Here is a 17,623-nt window from a genome sequence, read left to right as displayed (position 1 = left end):
CTTAAACACCCTTCACAAACGTACCACGCCTGCACAAATGTAAACCAGGATTTAGCGTACGCGTGCACATCCGATTATATAAATAAATGGCTGTGCAAATAAGGTGCCCTGCAATATTGCGCCTTTGATGTCGCGGGAATAATTTTGCGTTTCCTTTAAATTGACTAACCTTGCAGGCACGTCCACATGTGCGATATTGGGCGCGTGCGAATAATTCGACCGCACGGGCAGAGCCGTCCGTGAATACGCAAGCGGCGCGTTCGAGCTGCTGACGGCGGCGGCGACGACGACGACGCGGTAATTGTTGAAGCCCTCTGGCTCCCAGTATGGCCCCGTCATATCGGCGTGCGGCAGTGCACCCAGTCACACATGGACAATTACCTCCGCAGAGTGCTCATCGTGAGCAGTTGCAGCGCAACGTCTCGGTTAGCGCTCAGCTGCCCAGTTCGAGTCGCGCCCACGGCGAACATCGGGTGACGAATATATTAACCGGTCCTGGGCCATCCCCTAGGTCTGCGCAGCCTCAAATGAGTACCAGGTGCGGTGTGTAAACATCGCTACTCAGGAGACAAAGGCGGTCGGGCGTGACGCTGGCTACCCAACTCGCTTCGTGTGCTGTTCCGACCTTCACAGGTGCTCGCGAACAGCGCTTGCCCCAACAGTCTGTTGAGGCTATACGGGGCATCTTTGTCTTTTGCTGAGTGAATTAAGCTCGGCAATGATCGCCTCATCATCACTAATGTCGCTCCTCTTGCGCGCGATAAAGACGTCGGGCGCATGCAACGGAGGCCACTCCGGCAGAAACGAACCAAACGCACACGGACACATAGACATCCATAGACACCACGGACACATGCTTTGCACATAGACACCCACGGATATAGACACCCAGGGACACACGTGCAGACTCATGTGGTTGGTGGTTTAAGATATCAACTCACGTGGAGGTTCATAGACTTATATTCCTTTAGAGACCCATTTCTTTAGAAATGTCTTTAGAAATGGGTCTCTAGTTTGTTGTCCTTCCCCAGCGCCTCCCTTCTCGAACCCGCTAGAAGGTTCTAGGGGCCTCCAAATGGGGTCTCCCGTGACCCTTCCCCAAGTTACTCCCTCTGCCTACACCCCGCGCACGCCCTCACCGGCGTCTGTACACCACAGTTGCCGCTGCTGTCCACCAGCCGGCGCTGTTACACTACACACACATCCACACCACACACCACACAAATACAAAGATCATCCGGATAGCCTTAAACAGACGATTGAGGCAAGAGCTGTGAGCGAGTAGCACCTATGAAGGCAGGCACGACACACGTGGTGGTGGGGGTGACCAGAACCCCGCCCGGCCGCCTTTGTCTCCCGAAGTGGCGATGTTTACACACGACAGCAAGTACTCATTCAAGGCGGAGTCGACCTAGAACACAGCGCAGCAGCAGCCGCAAGGGGTGGCCCCGATGCGGGTCCCACGGGCACGGGGCGAGCACGTGGGGCGTCGTCACGCACACACACACACACACTCGTGCATACGTTAATATAGGAAGCGAATTCGCATGATCGCTGACTGCAAGACTAATAATAATAATTAATGACGTTGACTAAAGGGCACGCTTTCGTGCAGGAGTCAATCGCGTGAGGGGCGAGTGGGGGATGGTGGTGGGGAGCGGTGGCACAGTGGTGAGCGCACTCTGCTGCCAACCCAGCGACTCGAGTTTTATTCCCACGCACGACCCAAATGGTAGAGAAAATTTGAGCCATTTCTTAGTTTCATGGTTTAATTTATTTGGTATAGCCCTGTGAGCCATTCGGCTCTTGAATCGGGTGCAACCGCAACAAACAAACAAAAAACATGAACAAGAAAACATCTTAAAGTGACTATGTGACTGTGCAAACAGAAAATCCATGAAAAAACAGCAAAATATTCCTGAAAGAGCACCGTACACCAACGCTGTGTGCATAAAATCCCAGTGGGATGCAAGTCAAACAACAACAACAAGGCAACTAAGATTTAGCCAGTCCCGGACCTCCCGCCTCCCCTAGGTCGACTCAGCCTTAAATGTGTACCTGTTATGGGAGTGTAAACATTAGCACTGGGGAGACAAAGGCGGCCGGTACCGTGGTGTTGGCCACCCATACCATCTCGTGCGCCCTGCCGGCCTTCATAGGTGTTCGCTAACAGCACCCCTTGCCCCAGGGTCACACGGGGGAAGCTTTGTCTTTGGTTGTTGGGCTCTTTGCGCGGCGCGGGCGCTTCCAATGAAGAACGCTGGGGGATGGAGGAGGGAGAGAGGGCGGGAGGGAGGGAGGGAAGGAGAGAGGATACTCGCTGCCTCCCATATAGCACCCCCCCAATCCCAAGCTCTCTCGCCTTCTTTCTTCGTCGGGCGCGAGAAAGGGGGGGCTATCTACACGCGAACACCGCTGCGTCGTTTAGGGACCGTGTCCTCGAGTCGAACTGTCAAAGCGAAGGATTTCTCTCGGTTGAAACCGCGGCACCGGGTTACGGTGGAGACGAACGCCGGCGGGAGTCGCCTTAATGTTGTTGTTGATGTTGTTATCGAGACGTTCGCCTCTGCTCGCCGAGCGGCGCCACCGCAGATATCACCTCTCAACTACTCTCTGCTCGATCGTCGAGCTGAGAGTCGTTTACGCAGCAGCAGCAGTAAATAGTCAATAGTCGTACTCATGAATTGACGAGGACGGCAGACGGCACGCGCGCGCGCGCGTCGGTGCCGCTCACGCGCGATCTGCAGGGCGAGCGAGGCGGGCGGTGGACGCGGAGCGGCAAGGAGTGGAGAGGAGACGGCGCGAGGCGATCGCGGTGAGTGCTCCTCCCGGGAAGAGATGAGTAACGCTGCGTCCGTGCGTCTGCGTGTGTGTGCGCGCGTACACTCACTCGCTGCTGCTGCTGCTGCACACAGAAGTGCACAAACAGATTCGCTTACCTGGGCGCCCACGGGTAAACTCACCACTGCTGCTGCGCTCAAAGACAACGTTTCCCGGTATAGCCTCAACAAACTGTTGGGGCAAGTGCTCTTAGCGAGTAGCACCTATGAAGGCCGGCACGGCACACGAGGGGGTGGGTGGCTAGCACCGCACTCGGCCGCCTTTGTCTTTCTCGTGAGCGATGTTTACACATCACACCATGCACTCATTTGTGGCTGAGTCGCTCTAGGGGATGCCCAATTCAGCTAATCGTCAATGGTGTTGGCCGAGAGCGGGAATCAAACCCGCGCAGCCAGTTTCATAGCACAGCGCGCAAACCGCTGCACCACGGCTGCACTCACACACCGACAAACATCCCCACGGACACGAGAGTCCGCTGCTGCTCGCACAGATGCTGCTGCACCCTGTTGCACACTCAGATACAGGCACTGCTGCACTCCCATACACACTCACTGCTGCAGGTAAGTTACACTCACTGTAGCGCTTACAAATACTGTTGCGCGCACACAGATGCACCAACTGTTGCACCCACTTGCTGCACACCCATATGCACTCGCTGCCGCGCTATCAGACTGCTGCACGGACAGATGCGCTCACTGCTGAACGTAGCTTACACTCACTGCTGCACACAGATGCACCAACTGTTTCGCCCACTGCTGCACAACCCCATACAGGCACTGCTGCACATACGGCTTAGACTCACCGCTGCACACACACACACAACTGCGATAACAGGTGAACTCATTCGTGCAGGCGTAGCTGCATGGACATGTGCGCCCACACATACGCATGCACGGACAGCAGATGCCATGCAGCAGTCGGCGGTGCGTTGCTCGAGCAGATGACGGGGCAACAGCTTCTGCGTGACGGTGGGCTCATCGAGATACTGCAACTCGATTGTGTGGCATAGTTATCTCAGAGACCCATAGACTAACATAGAGACCCAGAGACTAACACAGAGACCCATAGACTAACACATAGACCCATAGACTAACACAGAGACCCAGAGACTAACACAGAGACCCTTAGGCTAACACAGAGACCCAGAGACTAACACATAGATCCATAGACTAACACAGAGACCCAGAGTCTAACACAGGTACCCATAGACTAACACATAGACCCATAGACTAACACAGAGACCCAGAGTCTAACACAGGTACCCATAGACTAACACAGAGACCCATAGACTAACACAGATATACATATTCAAAGAGACCCATATACTAACACAGTTACTCATAGATTAACAGAGACCCATAGACTAACACAGAGACCCATATGCTAACACAGAGACCCAGAGACTAACACAGATACCCATAGACTAACACAGAGACCCATAGACTAACACAGAGACCCATAGACTAACACAGATACCCATAGACTAACACAGAGACCCATAGACTAACACAGATACCCATAGACTAAGACAGGTACCCATAGACTAACACAGATATCCATAGATTCATAGAGACCCATAGACTAACATAGAGACCCATAGATCGACATAGAGACCCATAGGCTAACACAGAGACCCATAGATCAACATAGAGACCCATAGGCTAACGCACGGACCGACACACCCACATAGAGAACGACAATCACACACAACGACCCATAGACTAACACAAATAGCCACAGATTCACATAGAGACCCATAGACTCACACAGAGAGCCATAGACTCGCATATATCCTCGTCGACCGATGTATTAATAAATCAAGACAAAGATCCCCCATAGCCAGCACCACACCCGGCCGCCTTTGTTACCCTCGTGGCAATGTTTACACATCGCAGAAGGTATCCAGTTGAGGCTGAGTCGACCTAGGGGAGGCCCAGGGACCAGTTCAGATAATCGTCACCGGTGTTGGCCGTGAGCAGGAATCGAACTCGCGTCGTCGGGTTCTCGGCGTAGCGCGCTAACCGCTACACTACCACCCCCCACTCATAGGCACAACGCAAGGAGACCCACAGCTAAACTGGAATGCACTAGGCAAGTGGCTTCATCGTCAGCAGACAGACGCACACAGCCCACCCCCCGACCCAGCACGAGGGATATCACGATCACCACCACCATCACACGCTGCCTCTGTCTTATCAATGAGGCCTGCATCCGCACGCGTTATCACCTGAGACTGGAAATCCCGAGGGGGCATAATTTGCCTGGACAAATCGGCGCCGCGAACCGAAACTGATTTAAAGGCACATAGAGAGATATGCTTCCAAGGACCTTCACACGTACTAACACAGGTACACAAACAAAGATCCCCCGTATAGCTTAAACAAGCTGTTGGGGCAAGTGCTGCTAACGAGTAGCTCCGATGAAGACCGGCACGGCACGCGAGCACCACGCTCGGCCGCCTTTGTCTCCCCAGTGGCGATGTTTACACACCGTCCCAGGTACTCATTTAAGGCTGAGTCGACCTAGGGGAGGCTCAGGACCGGTTCAGGTCGGTGTCGCTGGTGTTGGCCGTGAGCGGGAATGGAACACACACGTAGCCGCACCTGCACGCACATAGCCACACCTGTAAAGATCCCCCCCGTGTAGCCTGAGCAGACTGTAGGTGCAAGTGCTGTTCGCGAGCACCGCCGAAGGCCAAGCCACACCTACGCTCGCACTACAACAACAACAACCGCCATTCGACACGAAGCTGCGGTGACGTCGCCAAGGCGATCGTGCCAGGCTACGTGCACTTTCAGCCACCCCTATAAAATGACAAAGCCACGCCCGCACACGTTCACGTGGTGGTGGTGGTGGTGAGGAGGAGGAGGCGGGGGCACGACCTCGCGTTTGGCTCCACGTCGTCAGTGCGAATTTGATGGCATCTTCCGTGCTCACGTTTGGTAAAAGTAAGAGGCGACTTCAAGAACGCATCGCACGTTCATCGTCCGTAGGAAGTTTGCATTTGTGAGCGAGCCAAAGGAGCAGTTGGCAGATTGACGAATGAAAACGTCTCCTTTAAGGACTCGTGATTTGTCATTCATGACCCAGGGCGCTTAATTTCAGCCGGGGTCTGTCCGGGTCAGAGACCCCCTCCACCCCCCCAAAAAATAAGACTTGGAATTGTAGACGTCGCCGGTTCGATTATATCTCCCGGCGCGGCACTTCACACAATGGGCACGTTTCTTAAAGCCCCCCCCACACCCACCCCTCCGTCCTTGCAGCAGTATAAATATCCACCGCGACTCGATCGGCAGCTCGCGCGTAAGGTGGGGCAAAGTGTGGGCCCTCCCAAGATTTTTAGCAAGAAATGTTGTTCAAAATACACCCCCCCCCCAGAGGGGATCTCCCCTCCTCGAGCTCTCTCGAGCTGGGGGCCACGCCGCCAGCAGTGGCGTGAGCGAGCGATTGCAGGGGCTGCACCTTTACCTTACCTTACGTCTTCTAGGACGCGTGGCAGGGCGAGACCATGGAGGTGTTCAAAATTCAGCCCATGGACGATGACTCCGCGGTCCACCTCGGCGGCAACAACAACAACAACAAGAACGCCAGCCAGGGCTGCGTGGACACCGCGGTGTGGCTGGCCGAGAGGGTCGGCCTCAATCTCTCGGTGACCAATGCGAGCTCCACCCAGCAACCGCTCTCCGCCATGCCCATCATCATCACGACCGTCTACTCTATCGTGTGCGTGCTCGGCGTGTCCGGCAACCTGCTCGTGATGTTCGTCATCCTCCGGTAAGGAGCGCCGCCCGCAGTCCCTACCTCTGTACCTACCTACCTCCTACCTTGACTACTTACCGACCTACTTACTGCCTGTGTGCGTCGCAGCATCAGCCTCTGGTGGGTGTGATGGGTGTCCGACAACCAGCCGGAGCTGTCTGGGGCTGAGCTCTATATTGTGAAAACAAAATGAATCCCTGGGTGCTGGATGTGGGTACCGGAGACACCCACAGCATTTTGGACAAATGTCCTACAATTTATACAGTCCACGTTTTTGTCCCATCAACATGGTGACATAGGCACGTATGCTTGTGGGCTGTGCTGCTCCCAAGTTAATCGTAGGCTCACTACCGAGTCAAGTGACTAGTAGTTGTGGCGAGATTCAGGCCGTAATTTCTCGGAGAAAATCTCTTCCAGAACTCAGCTTCGGACAGCTCCAGCTGGAGTTTAAGGCCTGGGTAGATTCAGGTATGACAAACTGAGCAGAATGTTTGTAACCAACCCCGTAGCCACCTAGCTGCGCCCCTGCCTACTGCCTGGCGTGGTCCCTCTGTCCGTCCTTTAGGTCGACTCGGCCTAAACATATCTGCACACGAAGGTTGGTGCTGTGTGGTCACGGGCATGCCCCACAATTGCTCCGTAACCTCCTTAAAGAGGCGCTCGGTTAGAATTGTTAGGAACTAGGGATACTAAATACAGTAATAAATAACAATGATCTACATCAGCAATGATCAATCCACTGCTGGACGAAGCCCTCCCCAAGCCGTGTCCATCCCTCACGGTCTCCCAATGCTACAATTCACCTAGCACCACTTGTCCACGAGTTGATTCCATCGCTCCATCTCCTCTCGGCTCTCTGCCTTGGCTGCTACTTCGCCGCTAGTCTCGACCACCGCCCATTATGGCTCCCAGCGGCTTTCCCTGCCCAATCCACGTCTGTGTCTCTGACTCCCTAATGCTGTTAAATCTATCTGGTAATTTGTTTTCGTTTGTTTTTGCACCTACACACCTCCCCATGAGTCTTTGCACAATTTTCAGATTTTTTTGTTCAAATTACATTTGTGTCAATGCCCACATTTCTAGGCATCGTGTCACCTAGCAGCCTACGTTATCTAGCCCACGTTTTCATCACGCGCCAATAATTACATACGCAGCAAGACCTTGTACTTATTACAGATTCATGTGGCCGCTTAAATGCATGGATTTGTTTTCATAGACCAATTTCTAAGCAGAGCAATGTCTGCAGCATATGCACTTTATGTGCGTCCTGTAAAAAACCGTCACTTCAATTACATTTGCGGTGATTTTAAATGCATCTTAGAGCCGCTGTTTAAACAACGGCGCCGCATTTAAACGTATAGCAGTGGTGGAGCGCACTACGGCTTTACAGGCGTAGTTGTAACAGTTAGCAGCACACTCGAGTTGCAATCCAGCGGTCACCGGCTCGAGCTGATCTCTTGGCGTGGACAGCGTGGAAGTGAAGGCGAATTACTCTCTGGGTGGGACTCTCGAAAGCTACTTCTGGTAGAGGACCCTCTATAGAGCAGTGGCGTGAGCAGGAAATCAGGGGGCCTCACTGCTTATTTGGGTTACGTTTGGTGAAGACAGAACACTGCGTGTGTAATGAAATGCATTTAACAGCATGCAATAGCTTCCAATGCTTCTGCTGCAGTTAGTTTGATTTAGAAACCGGATTACCGCCTCGCCATGCAGAGGAGTGCGTGGATTCGAAGAAATGGGCAGGCTAAAGACGTGACTCAAAGTGCTAAGGAGAGAGAGAGAGGTAGAGGTGAGTGAGCGGACGTGGGCAGGCGCGTCGCAGCCAGAGCAGGCCGTGGCGGACGGTCGAGACTGAGAGCGGAGCGGCAGCCGAGGGGACGGACCTCGTGCAGGTGGAGCAACGACGTCAGCTGGTGTGCAGCGGAATTGCTTCATCGCAAGATCTTGAGAGATCTTCTTTGGTTCTTTCGGTAAGGTCACGTAGAATGAGAATAAAATAATAAAATAACACGATAAAATTCTCACGACGTTTCGGCCACAACGCAAGCGGTCGTCTTCACCTTCACCTGAAGACGGCCGCTTGCGTTGTGGCCGAAACGTCGTGATAATTTTATTGTGTTATTTTATTATTTTATTCTCATTCTACGTGACCTTACCGAAAGAACCAAAGAGAATGAATCCTCGCAGTCACGAAAGCTTTAAATCGCAAGATCTTGAGAGATGGCGGTGGTTTGGGGAAGGCTTTAGTCCAGCAGTGGATTGATAATGGCTGCTGACGATGGCATATGTTTTATTTTTATTATTTTATTATTTTATTATTTCCCTTCTACGTGACTTTACCGAAAGAACCAAAACAAAGATGACCTCACTGTTCATGAACTTTTTTGAAAACTCAAATTATTTCTCTTGGATTTGGGTTTTTAGGTCGCTGTAACTTAGTTATTTTTTTACGGATAAATTTTTATTTTAAATGTGGAAATGTGTGCCACCAGCACGAATGCATTGCCGTTTGCAGTTTCATTAATTGGATTCACGGGACTTTCCACTGCCATCGCTGGGTCACCGGCAACTAAAATACAACGCTCTATCATCCCCTCCAAATCAATAATAATCTACGGCCCTTTGGCAATCCATGGGGCTTGTTTGACCATACTTCACCCCGCTAGCCAGTGCGAGTTGCAAAGGAGCACCGGGGGGGGGGGGGAGTATAGAACGATGGTGGATTACATTTTTGTAATCCGCGATGGGCTTGCATAATGTGCATGCATAATGTACGTTGATTGCCGTACAAATAACTCAACCGGCAATGGATACCCATCGTCATTAATGTGCAATCAGGAATCCTCCCCCCCCCCCACGTCGCTCAAGAAGTGCTCACAAGTGACGTCATCACACCCACCCCTCTATTTAAGGAACGGAACAGGAGGATTTCTTCACTAATCTGGCTGTCGCCTGATGAAGCTGGTTGTAATTACTGGCAGTACTCAGATTGTAAATGTTGTGGCTTTGCTCTCCAACACACCGGTGTGCTGTACTAGTAACGCATTGGCATGTTCTGTTTACGTGACAATCCTTACTAATTGGCTGTGTCGGGTGGTGGTGGGTTTAACGACACATTTATAGATTTACGCGACCTAACCCAAAACACTTCTTATGGATGATATTGGTCGCGAGAGCTTACGTGTTAAACTTCTCGTGGATTTTTCTGTAGAAGCCCTGTACTGCTCACCATGTCTCTACTACACCCAGGCTGGTCACCCCGTGCAATCACTCGTTGTTCTTCTGTTGGTAAGTCTCGGTCCACCACTTCATTGTGTGAAGAATGGACCCAAATATACAAGAAGAAGAAGACGAAGAAGAAAAACGTGATCAGTTGATGGATACTTTTTGTCACTCCGATTTGGAATTTTTATTTTTGCTCCAGTAGGAATCCGATGAGCTATGAAGCTCTTTTCGCATATGTCCAGTATCGGCAGCACAGCAAGTTACAACATCAAACCATACAAAACGATAGGAGTGCAATATAGAGAAAGTTGTAAAGTAAGTCAGTAAATATGAGTAAATAATATGTATTATATATCTCCACTGCTAGATGAAGGTCTCCCCACACTGGGGTTGGTCTGTGTGGGTCGATGTAGGGTTACAGTAGAACTCAGAACCAGTTCAGATATCGCTCACCGCTGATGTTATCCAGGGCCATGGAATTGAAATAGGGTCACCAGGTTTACAGTGGACCTCGAGGTCCACTAACCCGCACTTCCACCACTAAAAGTGAAGCGATTAACACTTCATAAATATCTTGGACCACAAATCACCACCGTTTAGAATGGAATTCTGCACAACTCGTTTAGTTATGCTGCATTGGCAACGAACCACCGCTAATGTAGCCTTCTCTGCCAATACGTTTATGGCGTCTGATGTAATTTATTGTGTGCTCATTAAGGGCTGGTGGCCTTTTCCAGCTAACACAGGGTGAGTTTAAATTGGAGTAAATTGCCACCATTGTCCCCGTGACCATTAGCAACCTCCAGTCGGGAAATGTCAGGCTCAGTGGCAGATGACACCAGCATGTGAGGATGAATGTTCTTTCATTTTACCTCCTGGGTTTTGGAAATTCCTTAAAGTGATTTTGTGCATCCGTTACTGCCTTCGTTAAGAACGTGTACAGTCATCCTCCTCGCTAAGCGGAGCTCGCCAGCTGATGGTGCTGAGTTCTACTATCCTTCTCAATCGACAGAATATGTAATCTTGCAACATATTCGTTCCCAGGTGGGTCGGCAGGAGAGCAAATGGCTGGCAATCCAAAGGTTTACATCCTAGATTGTGGTGGGTGGGTTGACTGAGCTCGTCATACACTTGGGATCATTTTAAATTAGTAGTACCACTTCGCGGTGAAGTCAACAGTGGCTGTTGGATGGATAGACTCACCCCCGCCAGAGGAATGGGGAATTCAGGGCTGTGATCAGGTTATCACCGCCTCAATGGAAAAATGAAGGTAATAACGTTGACATTTTGTTTGTATGTTATGAAATTGTATGTTGAAAAAAGGTCAATTTTAAATTGCACACTGAAGACAGATTCCAACATCCTAGGTTACAGTGACAATGTCAATCCAACTCCTGGAAAAAGGCCACTCCCGCGCTGTCATGGAGATTATTTGGCTGTACTTTATCTCGCTGGTCAGTGTGGGTGGGTAAAGGCGAGGCCCAGGGCCCGCTTAGATATCACGTGCCAGTGATGTAACTCTAACCCATAACTGGGAGACTCGGGTTACCCGGGTTCATGGTGCAGCGTGCTATTTTGCTGCACCTCTGCTCCCATCAACATTCAATCCAAGTTAAAAATCGTAAAATCCATAGCTGTCTGCATTTTTTTTACTGAATTTATTTATTTAGACTTGCTTATCCACGCCTGATTCTCAACACTCTTTTTCAGGATGATCGAACCAAGGTTTTGCAGTGTTGCTCCTGTGTGAAATAACAATTGAGTAATTTGCAGGGGTTTCTTTCAGCATTTGGATGTTATCGGCCACTAACGGTTACTATGTTTTTTTTTAGCTTTAGCCATGGGAGGAAATGAGAGAACCCAGAAGAACCCAAAGCAGAACTGGGGGAAAAAAAGACAAACTCCTCACAGACAGACTCCCAAGTCGGGAATTCGAACTCGAGAACTTTTTTCCATGTGGCACGAGCAGTAGCACCTGTGCCACCCTGTCGCCCTTCCCACTGCAACACTGCCTGTAGCGTGGTATTAATGAAGCTTGGCTGTTTTTTGGTGAGCCTTGAAGGAAATGTATTGATTGAAAAATATATAATTTCAAATTATATTCATCCATGACCTAGGTCACAAGTAAAAAAAACTAAAATTAAACAACATATCGGTCAACAAATGCTAATTGGAGACATGATCTTGACAATAAACCACGGCAAGAAAATTTGAATAAAGTGGCGTTAAGAGAAAAAACGCCACTTTTTTCAAATCTTCTTGCTGTGGTTTTCACACCTGATGATGATTGCTTGTGTTGCAGTCGAAACGTCGTGAGAATTTTATTGTTTTTATATTTTTATGATTTTATTGTTTCCCTTCTACGTGACTTTACCGAAAGAACCAAGAATATGTATACATATTAATTATTTTTTTCACAGGATTATTTTTTTCCATCGTTGTTGTGTGGTTGTTTCTGGCTGTGTCGGCCTCACTCACTGTGAGATCCTTTGCATAGGCCACCAGCTCCCCTGCCTTCTCCTTGCTCGACTTTACGAAGTCGCAGTGAGTGTGCGCTCGGATAAACTTGGTACCTTGATAAATAGTTTCCTGTTGGGTAATTTTATTGAGAAAATGCTAAAAACGTGCCTCTAAAAATGCACAGTTTAAATGTCTGAAATGCACTCCGTGAAATGCATCACATTTTCCTTTTCGTTCTTGTTGATATATTCTGAAGTGTGTAACGTAGAACCCCTCCGACCGACCACCCCTGTTAACGACTAATCGCTTAACGACGTGCCTCCATAGAGCCCCATGTGTAGTGTATAGTGTAGTGTATAGTGTAGTGTATAGGGTAGTGTATAGTGTAGTGTATAGTAGTGTATAGTGTAGTGTATAGTGTAGTGTATAGTGTAGTGTATAGCGTAGTTTAAGTGTAGTGTATAGTGTAGTGTATAGTAGTGTATAGTGTAGTGTACAATGTAGTGTATGGTAGTGTATAGTGCAGTGTATAATGTAGTGTATAGTGCAGTGTATAGTGTAGTGTATAGTGCAGCATAGTGTAGTGTATAGTAGTGTATAGTGTAGTGTAAAGTGTAGTGTATAGTGCAGTGTATAGTAGTGTAGTGTATAGTAGTGTAGTGTTTAGTAGTGTAGTGTATAGTAGTGTATAGTAGTGTATAGTGTAGTGTATAGTGTAGTGTATAGTGCAGTGTATAGTGTAGTGTATAGTGTAGTGTATAGTGTAGTGTATAGTGTATAGTGTAGTGTATAGTGCAGTGTATAGTGTAGTATATAGTAGTGCATAGTGTAGTGTATAGTGTAGTGTATAGTGTAGTGTATAGCAATGTAGTGTATAGTGTAGTGTATAGTAGTGTAGAGTATAGTCGTGTATAGTGTAGCGTATAGTGTAGTGTATAGTGTAGTGTATAGTGCAGTGTATAGTGTAGTGTATAGTGTAGTGTAAAGTGTAGTGTATAGTGCAGTGTATAGTGTAGTGTATAGTGTAGTAGATAGTAGTGTAGTGTATAGTGCAGTGTATAGTGTAGTGTATAGTGTCGTGTATAGTGTAGTGTATAGTGTAGTGTATAGTGTAGTGTATAGTAGTGTAGTATATAGTGTCGTGTATAGTGTAGTGTATAGTAGTGTAGTGTATAGTAGTGTAGTGTAAGCAGTGTAGTGTATAGTGTAGTGTATAGTAGTGTAGTGTATAGTCGTGTATAGTAGTGTTTAGTGTAGTGTATAGTAGTGTATAGTGTAGTGTATAGTGGAATGTATAGTGTAGTGTAGTGTATAGTGTAGTGTATAGTGTAGTGTATAGTAGTGTGTAGTGTAGTGTATAGTGTAGTGTATAGTGCAGTGTATAGTGTAGTGTATAGTGTAGTGTATAGTAGTGTAGTGTATAGTGTAGTGTATAGTGTAGTGTATAGTGTATAGTGTAGTGTATAGTGTATAGTGTAGTGTATAGTAGTGTAGTGTATAGTGTATAGTGCAGTGTATAGTGTAGTGTTTAGTGTAGTGTATAGTAGTGTATAGTTTAGTGTATAATGCAGTGTATAGTGTAGTGTATAGTGTAGTGTATAGTAGTGTAGTGTATAGTAGTGTAGTGTATAGTAGTGTAGTGTATAGTCGTGTATAGTAGTGTTTAGTGTAGTGTATAGTAGTGTATAGTGTAGTGTATAGTGGAGTGTATAGTGTAGTCTAGTGTATAGTGTAGTGTATAGTGTAGTGTATAGTGTAGTGTATAGTAGTGTGTAGTGTAGTGTATAGTGTAGTGTATAGTGCAGTGTATAGTGTAGTGTATAGTGTAGTGTATAGTAGTGTAGTGTATAGTGTAGTGTATAGTGTAGTGTATAGTAGTGTATAGTGTAGTGTATAGTGTATAGTGTAGTGTATAGTAGTGTAGTGTATAGTGCAGTGTATAGTGTAGTGTTTAGTGTAGTGTATAGTAGTGTATAGTTTAGTGTATAATGCAGTGTATAGTGTAGTGTATAGTGAAGTGTATAGTAGTGTAGTGTATAGTAGTGTAGTGTATAGTAGTGTAGTGTATAGTGTAGTGTATAGTAGTGTAGTGTATAGTAGTGTAGTGTATAGTGTACTGTATAGTAGTGTAGTGTATAGTGTATAACAGTGTAGTGCCTCCATAGAGCCCAATGTGTTCGCTTACCAACATTCCCCTGTTAACGACGGGCTGTTGTATCTACAGTAAACATTAATTAATGCATCGATTAACCATGTTTATTTTAATATTATGTGTTCATAATGTTGTTAGTATCTTCATGTAATACCATTGTTTTAAATATTATGAAGTACGCTTCTCCGGTGGAACAAGGTAACTTTCGAAACGAATTAAGCCTTGACCGTGTATTTCCTCAGCTCGCTTAATGAACAAATCACTTAATGACCAGTTTCGTGAAACCAATCAGCGTGGTGAGGATGGGTTCTACTGCACCTGCAGATATGTGTGTGCCTTTGCTCCAACGGGACGCTCCAGCGGTGACATAATAAGCATTGACGTTCTCCATCAAACTCAACGTTCCACTGAGGATTCAAAAGCAGCGGATGTACGTACGCACGTTGAACTTCTATCGCACCGTACGTGTCCAACAGTGACAATCGAAGGACGACAAACTAAACACACAAAGCAGTTCTAAGCAAATGCGTTTTCAATTTATATTTAAAATTACGTAGCTCCAGTAGCTTCCTAATATCGGAAGAAAGAGCGTTCCAGACGGCCGCAGAAGTACATCTGAAAGCGAGCAACGCAGTAAACGCCTTCGTTCAAAGGTTCGCCAAAATCCGCTGCTGCGAGGATGAGCGGAGTTCGCGTTTCTGCTCATTTATGAGCTCAGCGAGGTATTGGTGGTTCATTAGTGGAAAGCACTCTGTGTGCAATGAGCGCGACCTTATAATGTATTCGTCCAGCAGATGACCCCGAGAGAGGAAGGAACAGGCTGCCCAAGCCTGTTCACACTGACCGATCTTCATTTATTTTCCCACGTGACAATGTGTCGCAAATTGATTGCCTCCCAACATTTTAATAGCGCGTCGTATTGTGGCTTGTGGGGCGAAGCGTTTGTATAGCACGCCGCGCTTTTAAACCTGCTTGCACGAGTGATGTACGTGGACCGGTCCCGGGTTGTCCCGCACATTCGCCAACCCCCACACTGACCGGCGTGGTGAAGAACGGCCCAGTGTGGTGAAGTGTGGTCAAGTGTGGTGAAGTACGGCCCAGTGTGGTGAAGTATGGCCCAGCATGGTGAAGTATGACCCAGTGTGGTGAAGTATGGCCCAGTGTGGTGAAGTATGGCCCAGCGTGGTGAAGTATGGCCCAGCGTGGTGAAGTACGGCCCAGCATGGTGAAGTATGGCCCAGCGTGGTGAAGTATGGCCCAGCGTGGTGAAGTATGGCCCAGTGTGGTGAAGTATGGCCCAGCGTGGTGAAGTATGGCCCAGTGTGGTGAAGTATGGCCCAGCGTGGTGAAGTATGGCCCAGCATGGTGAAGTATGGCCCAGCGTGGTGAAGTATGGCCCAGTGTGGTGAACTATGGCCCAGCGTGGTGAAGTATGGCCGAGCGTGGTGAAGTATGGCCCAGCGTGGTGGACACGTCATCGGAAGGCCTTCAGCCCACGAGTGGAATGACAAGGGTCCGTAGACTATCAGCCGTTCGTGATTTCTTTTCCATTCATCGAACGCATTCGGGTTCATTCTTGACTCGCGGAAGCTTTTGAAAACGTCATCGTTCCATAAAGGCTGACACACGCTAGGAACAGAAAGAAATAATACTAACAGGATCACGCTGTGGTGTGTGCCGTGAGGAGACAATTTATGCAAAATGCTCTTTACACACTGTCCAGCGTTGTACAAATAACGGCAAATTCTGTTCAATACAAAGGGATTCTGCCGTCATGCAATGGTTAGCACACTGCACTTGCAATCCAGAGCAGCCTTATATCCCATAGGGGATGAGAGGATTAACGAGCTCACTTGCAATCCAGAGCAGCCTTATATCCCATAGGGGATCAAGAGGATTAATGAGCTCACTTGCAATCCAAAGCAGCCTTATATCCCATAGGGGATGAACATGATTAACGAGCTCACTTGCAATCCAGAGCAGCCTTATATCCCATAGGGGATCAAGAGGATTAACGAGCTCACTTGCAATCCAGAGCGCTCGGGAGGTTCGATTCGATCTCCGGGCCACGGCGGCTAAAACGACGGTGGTGTAACTTCTCTTAAACGCCTCCTTCCCCCCCTCCCCTCTCCGCCGCCTCTGAACGCCCGGCGGCATCAATGGGCACGCCACGGTTAGACAATCGGCAGGTCGCGAGCGGTGGGGTCAAGTGCGGGGTGCTTCCATCCCTTCCACGGCGTCTGTCCAGCGTGGAAGAGTAGGCCAAAAATGGCGTTAGGAAGGGGGGGGGGGCGTCTATAGAACTCCCTCTTAGTGGAGGCCCTTTGGCGAGGCGGTGGTATAAGCTGGCAATTTCAGGGCTGCACCTTTACCTCTTCACCTTATTTGATTACAAAAAAACACACACAAACAACAACAACGCTGCTCGCATCTTCACGACTTAGAAAAATCACTCTCGCCCCCCCCCCCTCCCACCCCGCGTGACCGTCTTCGCAGGTACACCAAGATGAAGACCGCTACCAACATCTACATCTTCAACCTGGCGCTGGCAGACGCCCTCGCCACCAGCACCATGCCCTTCCAGAGCACCAACTACATGCTGGACACGTGGCCCTTCGGTCAGATCCTGTGCAAGCTCGTCATCTCCATCGACTACTACAACATGTTCACCAGCATCCTGACGCTCACCATGATGAGCGTGGACCGCTACATCGCCGTGTGCCACCCGGTCAGGGCCCTGGACTTCCGCACGCCACGCAACGCCAAGCTCATCAACGTGTGCATCTGGCTGCTCTCCTCCACCGTGGGGCTGCCGGTCATCATCATGGCGGGCACGCAGTACAACAAGAAAGGTGGGCAAAATGTAGACTTTCTTTCTATTTAAACTTTATTATTATTTTTTTACTTACCAGGTAAAGCTGTGTATAGCTCCTTTGTCAGAGGGGACCTGGCTGTCACAAATGAGAGCTCAACGCAGTGGCTCATGGTGCGTAAATTTCTCGCAGCCAAACACTCTATAAACGTGCGTTGATTCTCAATTGCGGAGGGGAAAACCCGGAGGACCCGGAGAAAAATCCACGCAACCACGAGGGGAAATATGCAAACTCCAAATATACAGCAGGCGTCAGGCGAGGTATTTAACATTTCACAACCCTGGCACCCTTCATAGCAGACTTAACGTGGCAG

The 17,623-nt window shown here is 48.7% G+C and overlaps 1 protein-coding gene across 1 annotated transcript in view; it reads left to right on the top strand.

Moving 5' to 3' along the window:
- The first annotated feature begins 2,317 nt into the window (after positions 1–2,317).
- LOC116946646 (delta-type opioid receptor-like) overlaps positions 2,318–17,623 on the top strand; it is a 30,890-nt gene continuing 15,584 nt past the window's right edge. The window contains exons 1-3 of the mRNA XM_032961766.2: positions 2,318–2,815; positions 6,329–6,615; positions 16,934–17,289. Coding sequence (XP_032817657.1) covers positions 6,350–6,615; positions 16,934–17,289 — 622 coding nt within the window. The 5' untranslated portion in view covers positions 2,318–2,815; positions 6,329–6,349. The remainder of the gene's footprint in view (positions 2,816–6,328; positions 6,616–16,933; positions 17,290–17,623) is intronic.

The sequence above is a fragment of the Petromyzon marinus genome, chromosome 27, assembly GCF_048934315.1.
Source record: "Petromyzon marinus isolate PM22_M1 ecotype Great Lakes invasive population chromosome 27, UKy_Petmar_22M1.pri1.0, whole genome shotgun sequence".
NCBI classification, from domain to species: domain Eukaryota; kingdom Metazoa; phylum Chordata; class Hyperoartia; order Petromyzontiformes; family Petromyzontidae; genus Petromyzon; species Petromyzon marinus.
This window is presented reverse-complemented; position numbering and strand designations above follow the sequence as displayed.